Source organism: Bombina bombina, chromosome 1 (assembly GCF_027579735.1).
Source record: "Bombina bombina isolate aBomBom1 chromosome 1, aBomBom1.pri, whole genome shotgun sequence".
In the NCBI taxonomy this organism is placed as follows: domain Eukaryota; kingdom Metazoa; phylum Chordata; class Amphibia; order Anura; family Bombinatoridae; genus Bombina; species Bombina bombina.
Window position 1 is genome coordinate 1472624491 of NC_069499.1, and position 15352 is coordinate 1472639842.

At 35.9% G+C, this 15352-nt stretch overlaps 1 protein-coding gene across 1 annotated transcript in view; it reads right to left on the reverse strand.

Annotated features, from left to right (window-relative positions):
* DNAI2 (dynein axonemal intermediate chain 2) overlaps positions 1-14761 on the reverse strand; it is a 59729-nt gene extending 44968 nt beyond the window's left edge. The window contains exons 1-6 of the mRNA XM_053696331.1: positions 14654-14761; positions 13354-13541; positions 6633-6794; positions 5974-6095; positions 5043-5185; positions 719-832 (exon numbers count right to left, since the gene is read on the reverse strand). Coding sequence (XP_053552306.1) covers positions 719-832; positions 5043-5185; positions 5974-6095; positions 6633-6794; positions 13354-13536 — 724 coding nt within the window. The 5' untranslated portion in view covers positions 13537-13541; positions 14654-14761. The remainder of the gene's footprint in view (positions 1-718; positions 833-5042; positions 5186-5973; positions 6096-6632; positions 6795-13353; positions 13542-14653) is intronic.
* Positions 14762-15352: the final 591 nt, after the last annotated feature.

Genomic DNA, 15352 nt, shown 5'->3' on the forward strand with positions numbered 1-15352 from the left:
TCAATTTTGCTTGTGCAGTTTAATTTGCATTGGGATCTAGTTTCCTATACCTTATAGCACATTAATAGCAGCTTATCTTGTGTTTCAAGAACTGTTTGTGAAAAGATAACTGAATCCTACAATATATATACTTGGCGACTTGTTAATACTGTAGGATACCAAATGTCATATATGCATCTATTAATGCAATATTATATACAAATACTAAGTGCACATTTTTGGGGGGCTATATTGTACATACTTTTAAAATAGCTCTCACAGTACTGAAGAGACTTGTAAGATAATCTTGCCAGATCGGAAAGCTTTAGAGAATCGGACCTTACTGACAAACAGAATAAACACACCCAAGTGAGCTACAGAACTTTCTATATAAAATTTCCCTTATTGTCACTGCAACAATACTTTACTTATGGATAGTGAGAACACAAATGTAACAAATAAGTTAGGAGAAGGAGCTACTAGCACAATACCCTAAGTAACCTGGTTAAAAAAAATTATAAATATATATACTATATGTAAAATAACTCTCACAAAAGAAAAATCTTGGTTCCCAGGAAGCATAAAAAATTGTGCAATGATACAAGATAAGGAAACTATCAATACTATCCAGACTATTTTTGAGAGCAATACAATAATTAATTATAAAACCTTGTAAAATTTTGGGGTCATGCACCCCTTCATCAGACTAAAACAATATACCCAGAGAACCACTACTTACTGATCTGCCCATTGTAGCACCCGCCAACCAAAATATGTGAATCCTTAGGGTTGTATTCTAAGCTGACTAGGGGAGAGACCGGCTTCAATGTTAGTTCTGGTTTGTTTGGGTTTTCTGGAAGACAATAAATGCTTGTTAGGCTATACATGTGCAACTCACCCCAAAACACTCCACTCCATCTTAAAGGCACTTTACAGTAAACATTTTTCATATGGATTATAGACCTTTTAGAGTTTGATTTTGATGTCACTGTCACTAAGTTTGGTTTTAAAAGCAAATTTGCAGACAGGATTTCTCTTTCTATCGATATCAATTCCACATTCGATTATATGATTTAAGGCCACAATTCTACCCTATGGCTGCTACCAACTGTGTGCTAGGAGAATTTATTTGTTTATTTCAGCAGATACTAATTAATCACCTCTATCTTTGAAATGTGCTTCCCCCTAGTATTGGTACTTGAGAAGATGATACCTTTTTTTTTAGAAATAGGTATATATAGGTATATGTGGGAATAACATCATTTTGTTTTGTTTAACATTATTTTATGGAAGTAGTTTGACTATGACCTAGATTGCAAGTGGTCAAAGTTATTTTTTATTGTGCAAGTGACAGCCAAGGGCACCCTAACATCTGCAGGTCGGATAGAACTAAGCACTAAATCCCTTACACAGATATCTATGTGGGTGCACCGTAAAATTCTAGAGTGCTAAGCCAAGGGTGCCCTAATTAGACGGTGCGCAAGTAGAGAAATTCTTTGAGTATTTTTGTGCTATCCTATTTATAATAATGGGTTACAGCAGTAATTTGTATTGTACTTGCGTACCACACTTTACTCTCCACTTGTAATATGAGTTAAATTTGCAAGCTAATAGCGTTCCCCACTGTATACTTTAAAAGTATAGGGCACACTAAAAAAAGTTTTGTCCGTTTTAATATGCTTTAGTTAGAAAATTTAACCATTCAGTTGTGATGCCACATTGTGGGTTATTGATTGCAGTCCACTTGCAATCTAGCCCTGTTTTAAAGCTGTTCCATCATCAAAAAAAACTAATTTGGTTACCTTTAAAGTGCATGAACAGCAGGCTATACTTTTTAATACCTGTATAAACAGTGCACACTTCATATGATGTTTGTGGTGGCAGTGTCACAGGGGGTACCACTAATGCCAGCTTGAAAGTAATAATGTAGAATCTGAAGACTGCATAGACAAAAAGATGCTAAAAGTGTGTGCAATTATTAATGTCAGTCTTGGGGTAAATTAATATGATGACAACTTTATTAACTGCAAACTCAAGAATGTCAGGAGGCGATGAAGCTGGCACAACCATCTGTAACAATTTGCTTGAATTATTTAATCAATTTGCACTATTTTGGCATTTACTGTTTCACAGCTCTTTCTCTGCAAATATTTCAATTTGGATTACTATAGTAAGGTGCAGCAGGGTGCTAATTTGTTTCTGTGGTGCCAAAGACTAATCACCTCTGCATTATGATAAAATTATGATACATCTCTGTAATAGTCTAGCAAACTGTGCACAATAAACGTTAGCCAGCGATGATGTACAAAAAAAAAATAGTCTATACATCTGATTTAGTAAAAAAAACTAAAAAATGTCATGTAAAGTGATTTTCAAGGTTCCGGACAACACAGAGTGCCACCAATCTCATAAAATGTTTATTATATGTAGTAATTTTTTTTTTTTTTTAATTACACTTTATTTATTTTCCCCACATTTCTGATAATTTAAATTTGAAAACTGTGGGTACTACACAAGGACATATTAGAGTAAATGCTGTATAACCCAGAACCCTTATGCTGCAACATTCTAACAAGTGATTGCTTGATCTCATTTATATCTGCTAATGAGATAAATTAATCATTTTTAAGAGGGATTGTAAAGTGTAAGCATATTTAGTTTGTAGGATAGCGGGCATACATAGATACGATAGATATTCTATTTTTTTTACTATGCATACATTTAAAATAAAAATAAGGGGGAATTATTCTTAAATAGTTTGTGGCATTCTCCCAAGCATACATCTTTACAAGGTTTGAAAATATTTTTTACTATTATAATATATACACTTCTGCTATATATACACTTCTGCTATTTTAAAATTGGTGGTGATCCAAAGATCGAGCTCAGTGATGTAGCAGTTTGTGACACTATTTAAAAATAATGCAGGCACTATATAATGCAGACAGTATATTTAAATAAATACTTGCACTTTAATTTTAATGTAACCACATTTTGCACTTACATTTTATTTCCCGTTTCTGTCTAAAGTTCTGTGCATAGGCTTTTTCATCACTAACAGTTTATGCCCAGCAGAGAACCTCAGCACTCCAGGGAAAGAGCAGTGATGAGCTGACATTACAGCAGTGACTATAATTTAATCTGCGCTGTGTATTTATTAAAAGGGGAGAGAGATGAAGGCAAAATAAAACATGGAGACTATATAGAGATCCCACCAGCTAGGACATCCCACTGCATGAATGTCACAGTCCATAATCTTGATGTAAAGTGAGGTTTTAGTGATTGGGGTTACAACTAACCCCTTGGTTTCAGCCCTCACAGTATCCAAGGGGATAATGAGATTTACTGCTTACTGATGCAGTGATAAAGGCAACACTGCAGCTACAATATTGCCATCATGGTGGTATTTTGACAAAAAAAACGACAAAAGCTCTGTTCTAAGCAAAGGAAAACCAATCAAGGGCCAGATTGCAAATGGAGCGCTAATTAACGCTCCTACTCAAGCGTTATTTGCGCTAGAAGTAAGCTTTTAGCGATCATAGGGTTGAACTCATATTACGATTTGAAAGTAAACTGTTTTCGTTTGAGCGCTAACCCGACAAGTTAAGCCGAATATCATGTGCGCATTCACGTATACCCCATAGAAGTTAATAGAGAGAAAAATTGAGCGGAAAAACTAACACCCCACTCTAGCGCAAACCTGATCGCATTTTCTCACGTGTGCTAACCCAACATGAAAATATGAATATTTCACATTCCAATGTTCGTTACATAGCAGAATATGTTCTATTTATTCATAAATACATATTTCTACATATAGCTGATGGGTTCTTTTGGTGTAATATATAATTATACCAATATATACTGTATATACATGATTATACATAAGTATAGATATATACAGATATATATAGGAATATCTATTTATAAATACTTAGAACATATTCTGCGTCAATATTTAAAGTAAATACATAGTTAAAACCTTTATTAAATATGAATATTGCATAAATATGTTTTTCATGTTTTCATCTACTTAACTGCAATGGGCTCCAATGCACTTCATGTGTTTATATGTGTGTGTGTATATATATATATATATATATATATATATATATGTAAATACATACAGTATATACACATATAAATACATATGTACACATATATAGGCATATATATATATATATATATATATATATATATATATATATATATATATACACACACACACACATACATACATACAAATCTTTAGACATGTATATGTATGTATGTCTATTTCAACCACTTCCCACCCGGACTTATTTGCCTACATCGATGTAAACAAATAAGTTAAAAAGTGAAATGACGCGATCGTTCATGCAATTGCGTGATTTTAATAATTGGATTGTGTCTGGGGGGAGTGCCTATGACTCTAGGCACGCCCTCCAGCCAGCGATCCCATTCAGGAAGCGTCTTTGGCTTAAGTACAGCCAAAAGGGTAGGAAGTTCTATGTCGTCCTAAGGGCGTTAAAGCCCAGTGCGGTTAGGACGGCATAGAATGTCCTGAGGGCGGGAAAGGGTTAAAGCCTTTTGTCTGCCTTTTTTTTCTAACACCTGAGATCTCATATCTTTGAGCCCTTATAACTTTTTGAGCAATATTTCTTTTAATCATTTTTATTAGATAGTGTTATTATGAGTGTAACTATACTTTTTAATGTATTTGTGATGTGTTTTGTTCAACTTTTTTGTTTCACAAAACAGTTAACCAGAGCTCTGATGTTGCGGTAATCATTCTAGTGTAAATTGTGATTGACCTCAAGCAATCGCATTTACTTTCAACTCGAAATACCAGCGGTAAACCAGACAAGCGCAAACCCCCGTGATAAACCCCATATTGCTTGTGTGCAAACATTAGCACTCCACTCATAAACTGGCCCTAAATGGTTGTAATTTATTTTCAAAGGACATTTAAAAGTTTCTATGTTTCTGATGTAAAGATGTGACTCCACCCAGAGATATTTAGAAATTCAGGTAATGTGAAAAATACCCAAACCTAAAGCTAATCGTATTATTTTGTCTCTCACCAATATCCCAGATATATGAGTCAAAACTCATATCTTTGGATGCTCTCTGAAACTCCAAGGATGAGTAAGCTACAGCGAGCTTCTTGCTGCCATCTGGATGCCATGATAGGTGTGTGGCTGTGCGCTTGATTTCATTAGGATCTCTGTAGAGAAAGAACCGTCATATAACCAAACTGCATTTATAAAACTTTGTTAGCATTGAAAAGTTAATGTACTGTGTTGCCTTTCATATCACAGTATGTAGATATTTAAATCCATTTCTACTTTAAAGGGCCATAATACCCAAATGTTTAAACACTTGAAAGTGCTGCAGCATAGCTGTAAAAAGCCGACTAGAAAATATCACCTGAACATCTCTATGTAAAAAAGAAAGATATTTTACCTCAAAAGTTCCTCAGTAGCCACATCCCATTGTAAAGGATTTCTAAGCAGCATATTAGTATGTCTGTCCTGGGACAGATGAAAGGATGAGCCTCGTGCACTCTCATATTATTTCCCTATTCAGATTAGGGAAGTTTACAATGAAATCTCATGAGAGTTAAGTCACATCTCATGAGATCACAGTAAAAGAGTTCATGACCTCAGCACTGCTGATGCTGATTGGCTGCTGTTTATTTCTTCATTTTTTTTTATTTTTTTTTACCTGCAGCTGGGAGCAGGTGAAGTATAACTTTTTACACAGAACTTACTCTGCTGAGCTGAGGAGATTGTGAGGTAAAATATCTTCCTTTTTTACATAGAGATGCTAAGGTGATATTTTCCTGTCAGCTTTTTACAGTTATACTGCATAAGTTTCAAGTGACTTAGCATATGAGTATTATGTCCCTTTAAACATTCTTAAATAACATCGGTAAAAAAGTGGTATAACATTTGTAAATATATATTTGCAAAGGTCTGGTAGATTAAACAGTTCATTATAACCTAATGCTACCTAAAGACATTAATGGTCTTTGCTGAGGGAGCCTCATCGGTTCCTGCAAGTTCCTCTTCTTCCTCAAAATACTCTTCATAGATATCAACGGCATTGTTCTGCTTGATGCAGTGCTCCATTACCTTGTAAGGAAAAGACAAACATGCAGAGGTTTACAATACAAAAGAACATGTGCTAAAGCTTAGCTGTAACTCTGTTTTTGTCTCTTATATTTTTTTTTTTTGCTCTGTTAAACTTTGGTGTCTTCTTAGATCCTAATCAAAAAAAAACGTAACACCTCCAATTATCTTCCAACAAATAAAGATTTCTGATCTCTAATATAGTGGCAGTTCTGGGGGGGGGTAAGTTCCCACATTAATTACTGTGACACCATTAAACTTCACAGGTGACTTTGTATAGAACTGTTTAAATGTCCAGTGTTTTAGCCAGGAGAATGAGAGAGTTAAAGGAGGAAGTTAAAAGTTTAAAACAAGAATAGGTGGCAGAAGATCAGATCCTTCAACAGAACCATAGACTATACATGAGATTTAGGTTTGTTGTCACCTTTGTTAGCGACTCAATTATTTGTGATTAAAAAACATATATTGTGTTTTCGATACCATTCCTGTGTGTACAGTATATGGATGCGAGATTCAGGGTGATTCAAATATGGTACTTACACTCCCCAGCTGCAGGATGGTATTGACATAGTTCTCATCCTTCTCTACTTTCTTTCGATATCGGATCGTCTGTTCCATTTCCTGAGGGTTTATATCTTTCGGCCACCCGCCTTCTGTGTGGTTTATTCCATGAGTTTCCATCTCAAACCTTTCGGTGTTAACCTGAAGTGTAGTCAGATTATAAGCATACATGAGAGATGTGGATGAGGTGACATCACCCTTTATTTAAAAAAAGCCTTAAAGGGATACTGAACCCAATTTTTTTCTTTTGTGGTTAAGATAGAGCATGACATTTTAAGCAACTTTCTAATTTACTCCCATTATCAATGTTTCTTCGTTCTCTTGGTATCTTTATTTGAAAAAGCAGGAATGTAAGCTCAGTTGCTGGCCCATTTTTGGTTCTGCACCCTGGGTAGCGCTTGCTAATTGATGGTTGCATTTAGCCACCAATCAGCAAGAGCTACCCAGGTTCTGAACCAAAGATGGGCCGGCTCGTAAGCTTGCATTCCTGCTTTTTCAAATAACGATAGCAAGAGAATGAAGAAAAAATGATAATAGAAGTAAATTAGAAAGTTGCTTAAAATTGCATGCTCTATCTGAATCATGATAGAAAAAAATGGGTTCAGTGTTCCTTAAAATATTACTGGAAAAGAAAATATAAAATGTACTCATCCTCATGACTTTGATGTTTCTTACATGTATTTGATAAAAAAAACATTCCTAAAAAAACTGAACATGACGGCAAAAGAGTGAAAAATAAAAGGTTAAATTAATATGTCGCAGATATTTTTATCTGTAAATTTGTTCCAGTTCCACACACATTTACAGATATTGAAAATAAAATGCAAAATTAATTTGAGCTGAATGCAGAGGGTGTTATGTATAATTTAGCAAATACAACTTTCCTGAAGTCCGGCGGTGAAGGTCTTTTTCCAGGCGGCGCATCTTCATTCAGTGCGGGGACCTCTTCTATCTTCATCCAGGGCGAAGGCTCACAGCCAATAGGATTTCAGTAGCTCTCATCCTATTCGCTGATTTGAATTTTTTAGCCAATAGGAATGCAAGGTACCCCGAGTATAAAATGGTACCTTGCATTCAAGCTTCAGTGTGCGTCGACGATCGCATGAAGAGGAACCTTCACGCTGGATTGCTCCATGGCCGCCGGTCCTGTTCCGCGGCCGCCTTCTCCCTGGATGAAGATAGAAGAGGTCCCGGCGCTGGATGAAGATGTCGCCGCCTGGAAGAAGACCTTCACCGCCGGACTTCAGGAAAGGTGAGTACTTATTTTTATTTTTTGGGGTGTTTTTTTTTTTTAGATTAGGGATTTTTTTATTTTAATGGCCTGCAAAAGATCTGATTGCCCTTTTAAGGGCAATGCCCATACAAATGTCCCTTTAGGGACAATGGGTAGCTTAGGCTTTTTTTAGTGTTAGTTTTTTATATTTTGGGGGGTTTGGTGGGTTGGGGGGTTTACTGTTAGGGGTTAATTTGTATTTTTGAGGTAAAAGAGCTGTTTAATTTACGGCAATGCCCTACAAAAGGCCCTTTAAAGGGCTATTGGTAGCTTAGTGTTAGATTAGGGGGTGTTTTTAGTTTAATCTTAGTTTTTTTTTAAGTAATGTTAGTATTTTTTATTTTAATTTTTACTTAGTATTTTTTATTTTATATAATTATGTTTAATTTATGGGGAGTTAGGTTTGGGGGCTTAGTGATTAAATTAGTTATTTGCGTTGTGGGGGGATGGCGGTTTAGGGGTTAATAGTTTAATTAGGTTTATTGCGTTGTGGTGGATGGAGGTTTAGGGATTAATAGGTTTATTTTATTAGTAGCAATGTGGGGGCGGCGGTTTAGGGGTTAATAAATGTATTAAGGTGTTAGCGATGCAGGGGCAGCGGTTATGGGGTTAATAGTTTTATTATAGTAGTAGCGATGTGGGGGCCGGTGGTTTAGGGGTTTATAGGTTTATTTAGGTGCTAGCAATGCGTGGTTGGCGGTTTAGGGGTTAATAACTTTATTTAGTGTCGGCGGATTAGGGGTATTTAGACTAGGGGTTTATGTTAGGGTGTAAGGTTTCTGCATAACTTTCTATTCCCCATAGACATCAATGGGGATTGCATTACTTTAGTTTTTTTTCTCAACCATTTATGTCTATGGGAGAAAATGTGCACAAGCACGTCAAGTCAGGCCTTGGGTTTTGTGCGGTATGGATTTTAACGCACCATACTGCACAACAAAAGAAGATTTCTCAGTAACTTGTAATGGCAGCGCTATGGAGAGTGCGATACAGCTAATTTTTGTGCGTTATTTACGCACGCGGTTTAGCACATAACTTGTAATTTTGCCAATTGTTATTAAAGAAAGAAAGAAAAAGGCAAACACAGATATGTGCATAATAATTTATTTGGCACATTCAGCACTTCTTTATATGTGTACATTACTATGGCAGCACTGATTTCACACATCATTTTTGCCCATTCCTTTCAATAATTTTCCTTTTAACTAAAATCACATACTTAATATTTGATATATATTTTATATGTATTTATTTTATATTATTTCCAACAGGTGTATGTAACAGTGGGTCGCTATGCTGACAGCAGAGAAAATGTTATACTATGCGCATGCGTATGCTAAACTGTGAGCGCGCTCGGAACAGGACTGCTAGAGAAAAAAATAGCACAGATGGAGTGTGTGTGTCACCTTCTTAAAAGCATTAGAGCGTGTTTAATCAAGCCAGAGTAAGTTAATTACCCATTACAAAACACAATCTTTTGAAATGTATACAATTATAGCAAACACCACTGCTGTGTTTAGCAATAGCAAGATATGTAGGTACTGTGCAGCCCACGTGAGTTGCACTTGTATGGAAAATGGCCCGTGACTCAAATGAGTTTGACAAATGACACCCTTGGCATAAACAAGTCCATAATAAAAAGACAATGCAATAGACGATACTCCGAATTTTAAAAGTAATCGTTTTTTTTTCTGACAAATTTCAAAATGTACTTCAACTTGCCGACACCCAGTATTATGAGACAGCCATGAGCCAATCACAGACTCACAAATGTATACATTGGGAACTCTTACACATGCTCAGTAGTAGCTGGTGCATCAGAAACTGTGCATATAAAAAGACTGTTCCCAATTTGATAATGGGAATAAATTAAAAAGTTTCTTAAAACTGTATGCTCTATCTGAATCATGAAAGTTTAATTTTGACTTTAGTGACCCTTTAATGATCACAAATGCAAGAGTGTTGGTAAGTATCAGATTTATTTCTTGTGTTTCAAATCAAAACCATAGGCGTATTTAGGTTTTGAGCTGCCCTGGCACTCAAAACTCTGCTGCCCCCAGTTTTTAAGCATCTTTTAGCCATAATATTTTTGGTCAGGGTGTAACATGAAGTTTTGGGTTGTTGTTTTTTTTCCATTTAATTTCAAAAGTAAATGTACACCAGGGCTTGTAAAACACTTGGTTTAGAACACTGGTTTTAAAACCTGTCCTCAGACCTCTCTAACAGGTCACATTTTGTGGATATCTGAACTAGAGCACAGGTGAAATAATCAGCTGATTAGTAACCATGGTTATTTTACCTGCTCTCATTCATGGTAATCCTGAAAATCTGACCTGTTAGGAAGGTCTGAGGACAGCTTTGAAAACCAGTAGGTTATGTAGTTTATAAGATTTACTTTTACAGTTGCTGTGTCCAACAACTAGTACATCTGCAGAAAGATAACTACTTCACACAGTGTAACATTTTGCTCTAAGAGTCCTAACAATTTATATACTAGATTTATTTTTTCCACTTTTTCCATAAAGTATATATTTTTTAAAGGGACAGTCTATCATAGAATTGTTAGATAATCCCTTTATTACCCATTCCCCAGTTTTGCATAACCAACACAGTTATATTAATGTACTTTTTACCTTTGTGATTACCTTGTATCTAGGAACCTTCTTCCAGCCCCCTGATCACATGACTGTGACTGTTTATTATCTATTGTCTTAAATATAGCATTGTATTGTGCTAGATCTTAAATAACTTTCTGTGCCTGAACACAGTGTTATCTATATAGCCCACATGTACTTTCTGTCTCTTAGTGTTGAAAAGAGATTTAAAAAGCATGTGATAAGAGGCAGCCCTCAAAGGCTTAGAAATTAGCATATGAGCCTACCTATGTTTAGTTTAAACTAAGAATACGAAGAGAAAAAAGCAAATTTGATGATACAAGTAAATTGGAAAGTTGCTTAAAATTAAAAGTCCTATCTGAATAATGAAAGTTTAATTTATACTAGACTGTCCCTTTAAGTACAACCCCATGGGCTCACCTATTAGAAATATAAATACAATTAGTCTTAAAGCAACATAACAAAATACAAACATATAGGTAAAAAGCCTGAATATACTTTCCCCTTTTGAAGCCAAGGGGTTATTTAAAAAAAAAAAGGGGGATTGCTTGAAACGTATGTCAGGCTTTACTCAGCACACAGGAAACACAGAAGGTTGTAACAGCAGGAGGCAGACCTGATCCTTGCCCTGCATAAGCATATTTTATATATAATGGAGAGAAGTGGGCAGCTTAACATGATATAGCTCTCCAGAAGACATCAAAAGCTGAAGTGACAGCTATTTTAGCCATCGTCTCTGTCTACTCTGCCCTCCTACTCCTTCTCCCTATAGAAGCCCTTGCAGGTACAGATTTATAACATGCCCAGTGTTAATAAATAAATGCAGATGGCCCATGGAAGTTTGAAAAAAATGCTTCTCCCCATCCTTCCTAAATCTGCCTCCCTAGACACGGGCCTTATAGGCCTAGGCCAGGGGTCAGCAACCTTGGCTCTCCAGTTGTTTTAGAACTACATTTCCCAAGATTCTTAAAGGGACACTGAACCCAAATTTTTTCTTTCATGATTCAGATAGAGCATGCAATTTAAAGCAACTTTCTAATTTACTCCTATTATCAATTTTTCTTTGTTCTCTTGCTATCTTTATTTGAAAAAGGCAGCTAAGCTTTTTTTTTTTGGTTCAGACCTCTGGACAACACTTTTTTATTGGTGGATGAATTTATCCACCAATCAGCAAGAACAACCCAGATTGTTCACCAAAAATGGGCCGGCATCTAAACTTACAAATAAAAGATACCAAGAGAATGAAGAAAATTTGATAATAGGAGTAAATTAGAAAGTTGCTCAAAATTGCATGCTCTATCTGAATCACAAAATAAAAAATGTGGGTTCAGTGTCCCTTTAAGCTGCCTAAGCATCATGGGAAATGTAGTTCTAAAACATCTGGAGAGCCAATGTTGCTGACCCCTGGCCTAGGCCATGATATGCCCCTGATAGAAACACATGATAACATGCAATGAGTTGTTTTAATTCCTAAGGCCTAAAATACCACCTATACAGGTCAATATAAGTCCAGTTGGTACATTCTTGAGTAGAGGGAGAGAAAGATCTGCTCTCTCTATAGAAGTTAGTGCTACAGGTTGGCTGTAGCCACTCTGCTTTTATAATGGAACGGTGGTAGGGTTGCCTCCTCTGCCATGTTTTCCTGGAAACTTATGAGTAGTTACACACGCTGTAGGGGGTTCAGGGAGTAACATGTATTGTGTTGTTCATCAGCACTTATTCATGTGATGTCCAGAGGCACAATACATGTTCCTCCCTGCTTACCCTGTAGCATGCATAACTCATAAGTGTCTACGAAAAAATGGCTGAGGTGGCAACCCTAAACGTTGGGGAGGAGGACAAGTCAGGTTTTGTAAAGTTATAAGCTGTTTTATTATACAAACTTTTCATTTAAATAGTTTTTTTTTCCTTACAGCATTTAAAGGTAAAGGACCGGTTTTGTTTCCATATTAAAGTGAAAGTAAATTTCTATTCTCAGCAAAACACAGATGTATTATATACTAATAGTATATTGTGATCGCTATGTTTTTTATTTTTTTTATATTAGTGATTCTATATTTTTTTTATATATATATTTTCCTTACCGTCATTAGCCTTACTCCACCCCTAGTCCACTTCCTATATTTTTCTGCCTTTACGTATAGAGCGGTCCCACCCGCTCTATATGTAGGAGAAATGTGCGGTCACGATAATGGAAACCGCAATGCGCATGCGATTTTTTAATCATCCTTCTTTTCAACGCGCATGCGTCCACAGAGAGGAAACATAGTAATGAATGAATAGCTTTAATGTATTCATTCAGTACTATGCTATTTGAGAATCAGAGCAGCCGCTTTGCTCTGCTTGTATGTTGCGAAGCTGCAGTTTCAACAGACGACATTAGAAGCTGAGACAGACAAAACTACTATGCGCATGCGCTGATCGGGAACGCGCACCCGACATAATAATGGGTATAAGAGCTTTGGCGCATGCGCAATTGATCCAATAGTGGGATGACGTAGCTTTACGGCCGCCGATCGGCCAGAAAGTCAATTGGAGGAAAAATACACGTGAGCTGCAAGTGAATTAGATCGAGAAAAACGGGCAGATTTGAAAATAGAAAATATTGGACTTTTTTGGAGGCGAAAAAGGTATTAAGATTTAAATTAAAAAAAATGATGAATTAAACTACTATTATTTTTATCTAAATTGTGTAACTGTGTATAGCAGATCACGTAAGTTTACTTTCACTTTAAATAGTATGACAGCAGATACAAAACAACTTATGAGCTAAGATGATAAGATTCTTATTTAATGCCAACATTTTTGTTACCTCATGTTCAGACATATCATGGGAACATTGGATGGCTGTATCACATGGGTTTCTTTCTATAAAGTTTAATGCTTGGATGGGGTCAGGAAGAATATCTATATGCAGCTCTGCTGGGCGATCTGTAAAGTTGCACTGACGTCCAAATTCACTGCGTTTTTTCATGTAAACGTAGACAATCTCCATGGTGCCTGAAGAAAGATAAAGCATAAAAATGCTATGCAACTACTCAAAAACATGAAGTCAATGTTACTATTCAGTGAAGTCAATGTTACTATTCAGTGAAGTCAATGTTACTATTCAGTGAAGTCAATGTTACTATTCAGTGAAGTCAATGTTACTATTCAGTGAAGTCAATGTTACTATTCAGTCAGAGAAGTTTACAAAAGATCCTAAGCAGTCACAAAACAAACCTAGGACAGCTAATGAATGCTACAGACTAAATTCAAACAGCTGTTGAACTTTCTATTATTGCAGCAATGCACATATATTAAAGAGATTTATTAGTGTAAAAGATTATATCCTTTCACTCATCAGATCATTTTTAATGCTTCTTTTACTATGTATTTTAACCCCTTACAAGTGGTGTTAAATAAATAGTAAAACATGTGCTGTTATGCCTCTGTAGATGAGAATACAACTGATGAGCATATCAGGAGCAAGAATACATGAGTATGATACACTCTTTGGCCTTTTCTTTATTTTTAGCAGAATAGCCATGTTCCAGGAGAGTAGCTTTAACTATGTGCTTACACATTTGAAGGGTGTTAACACACTGTAAAATATGTCATTTGTTTTAAAATAAAATGCTTTAATTATTTACACTAGGAAGTAATTTTAAGTAAAATCAATTGGCTTTGCATTCGGCTACAACTCATTTTGTAAAATCTGGCAATAACTGGCACTTTTTTTACAGTATATTTTTTAAACAAATATCTTGTTCCCTACAAATGTTTTACCAACGAAAAAGTTAATTTTTTATTCTGAGAAATTAAATAATAATTTTAACTTTAGTACTTTTAACTGTAAGGATATAATGTCTATATCTCCTTTTCTTAACGTTCTACACTACCACCGTTTCTTATATAAACTAGAAAATAATTCTTAGTTGCATAGTTGAAAAAATAAATTTAAAATGCCCAAACAATATACTGATTTACAAATATCTGTTGCCTTAATTTGTTCATTATACCCTGCCTCTGTATCGATGTATTTCAAATTTTAACTAACATATTAGTTTAATCGAGGGAGAGTCTTGACAACACAAACACAATTTTCCTACGGTTCTGACATTATGACTTACCTCGCTAAGATTTAAGTCCCTGCACTTTCTTAATCAGTATCCTTCACTAATGCAGGTCGCGGGGCCTTAGTTTACTGTTACCTAGCAACTACCAAGCCAGGAAGAGAGTCTGACAGCCAAGAATGAGCGCATGTCCAGCGTGCCAGAAGAAGCATTTTAACCGCCATTTTGGACGTGGGCAGCAGCCCTCAAAGACTGGCTACTATTACACTGTTTTCAGAACACCGGCCAGTATTCGTTGCAGTATTAATTTGCTTGCATTTAATGTTATACCGTGTTTCTGTAACAAAACAGTAATTGAAATTCAGCAGCAGTTTTGCAAAATTGCATTAAACAATGTTATGCATTGTGTACATTGCTGACATCTAGTGTCCAAAATTAGATAACATTGTTAAAGGGACATAAAACCGTATGAACATAAGTTTCTAAATATATAATGCAGCCAAAGCTTAGCTGCAAAACGGTTTCTGTTTTAACCCCCATTAACCCCTTTAATTCAGTCATAGTTTTGTTCGCAGCAAGCTCCCCCTGGCCATTTCCAAATATGGAAGGTGCTATACATGCCATAGCGTTTGCAGAATGCACATGTGCACATCAAATAGGGGGCAGAATCACATAACACCTGACTAAAGCAGTGCACAGTATAATGCTGAAGCTTTCACAAAGCATGTGACATTATCCCAATAGAAACGAGCAAGC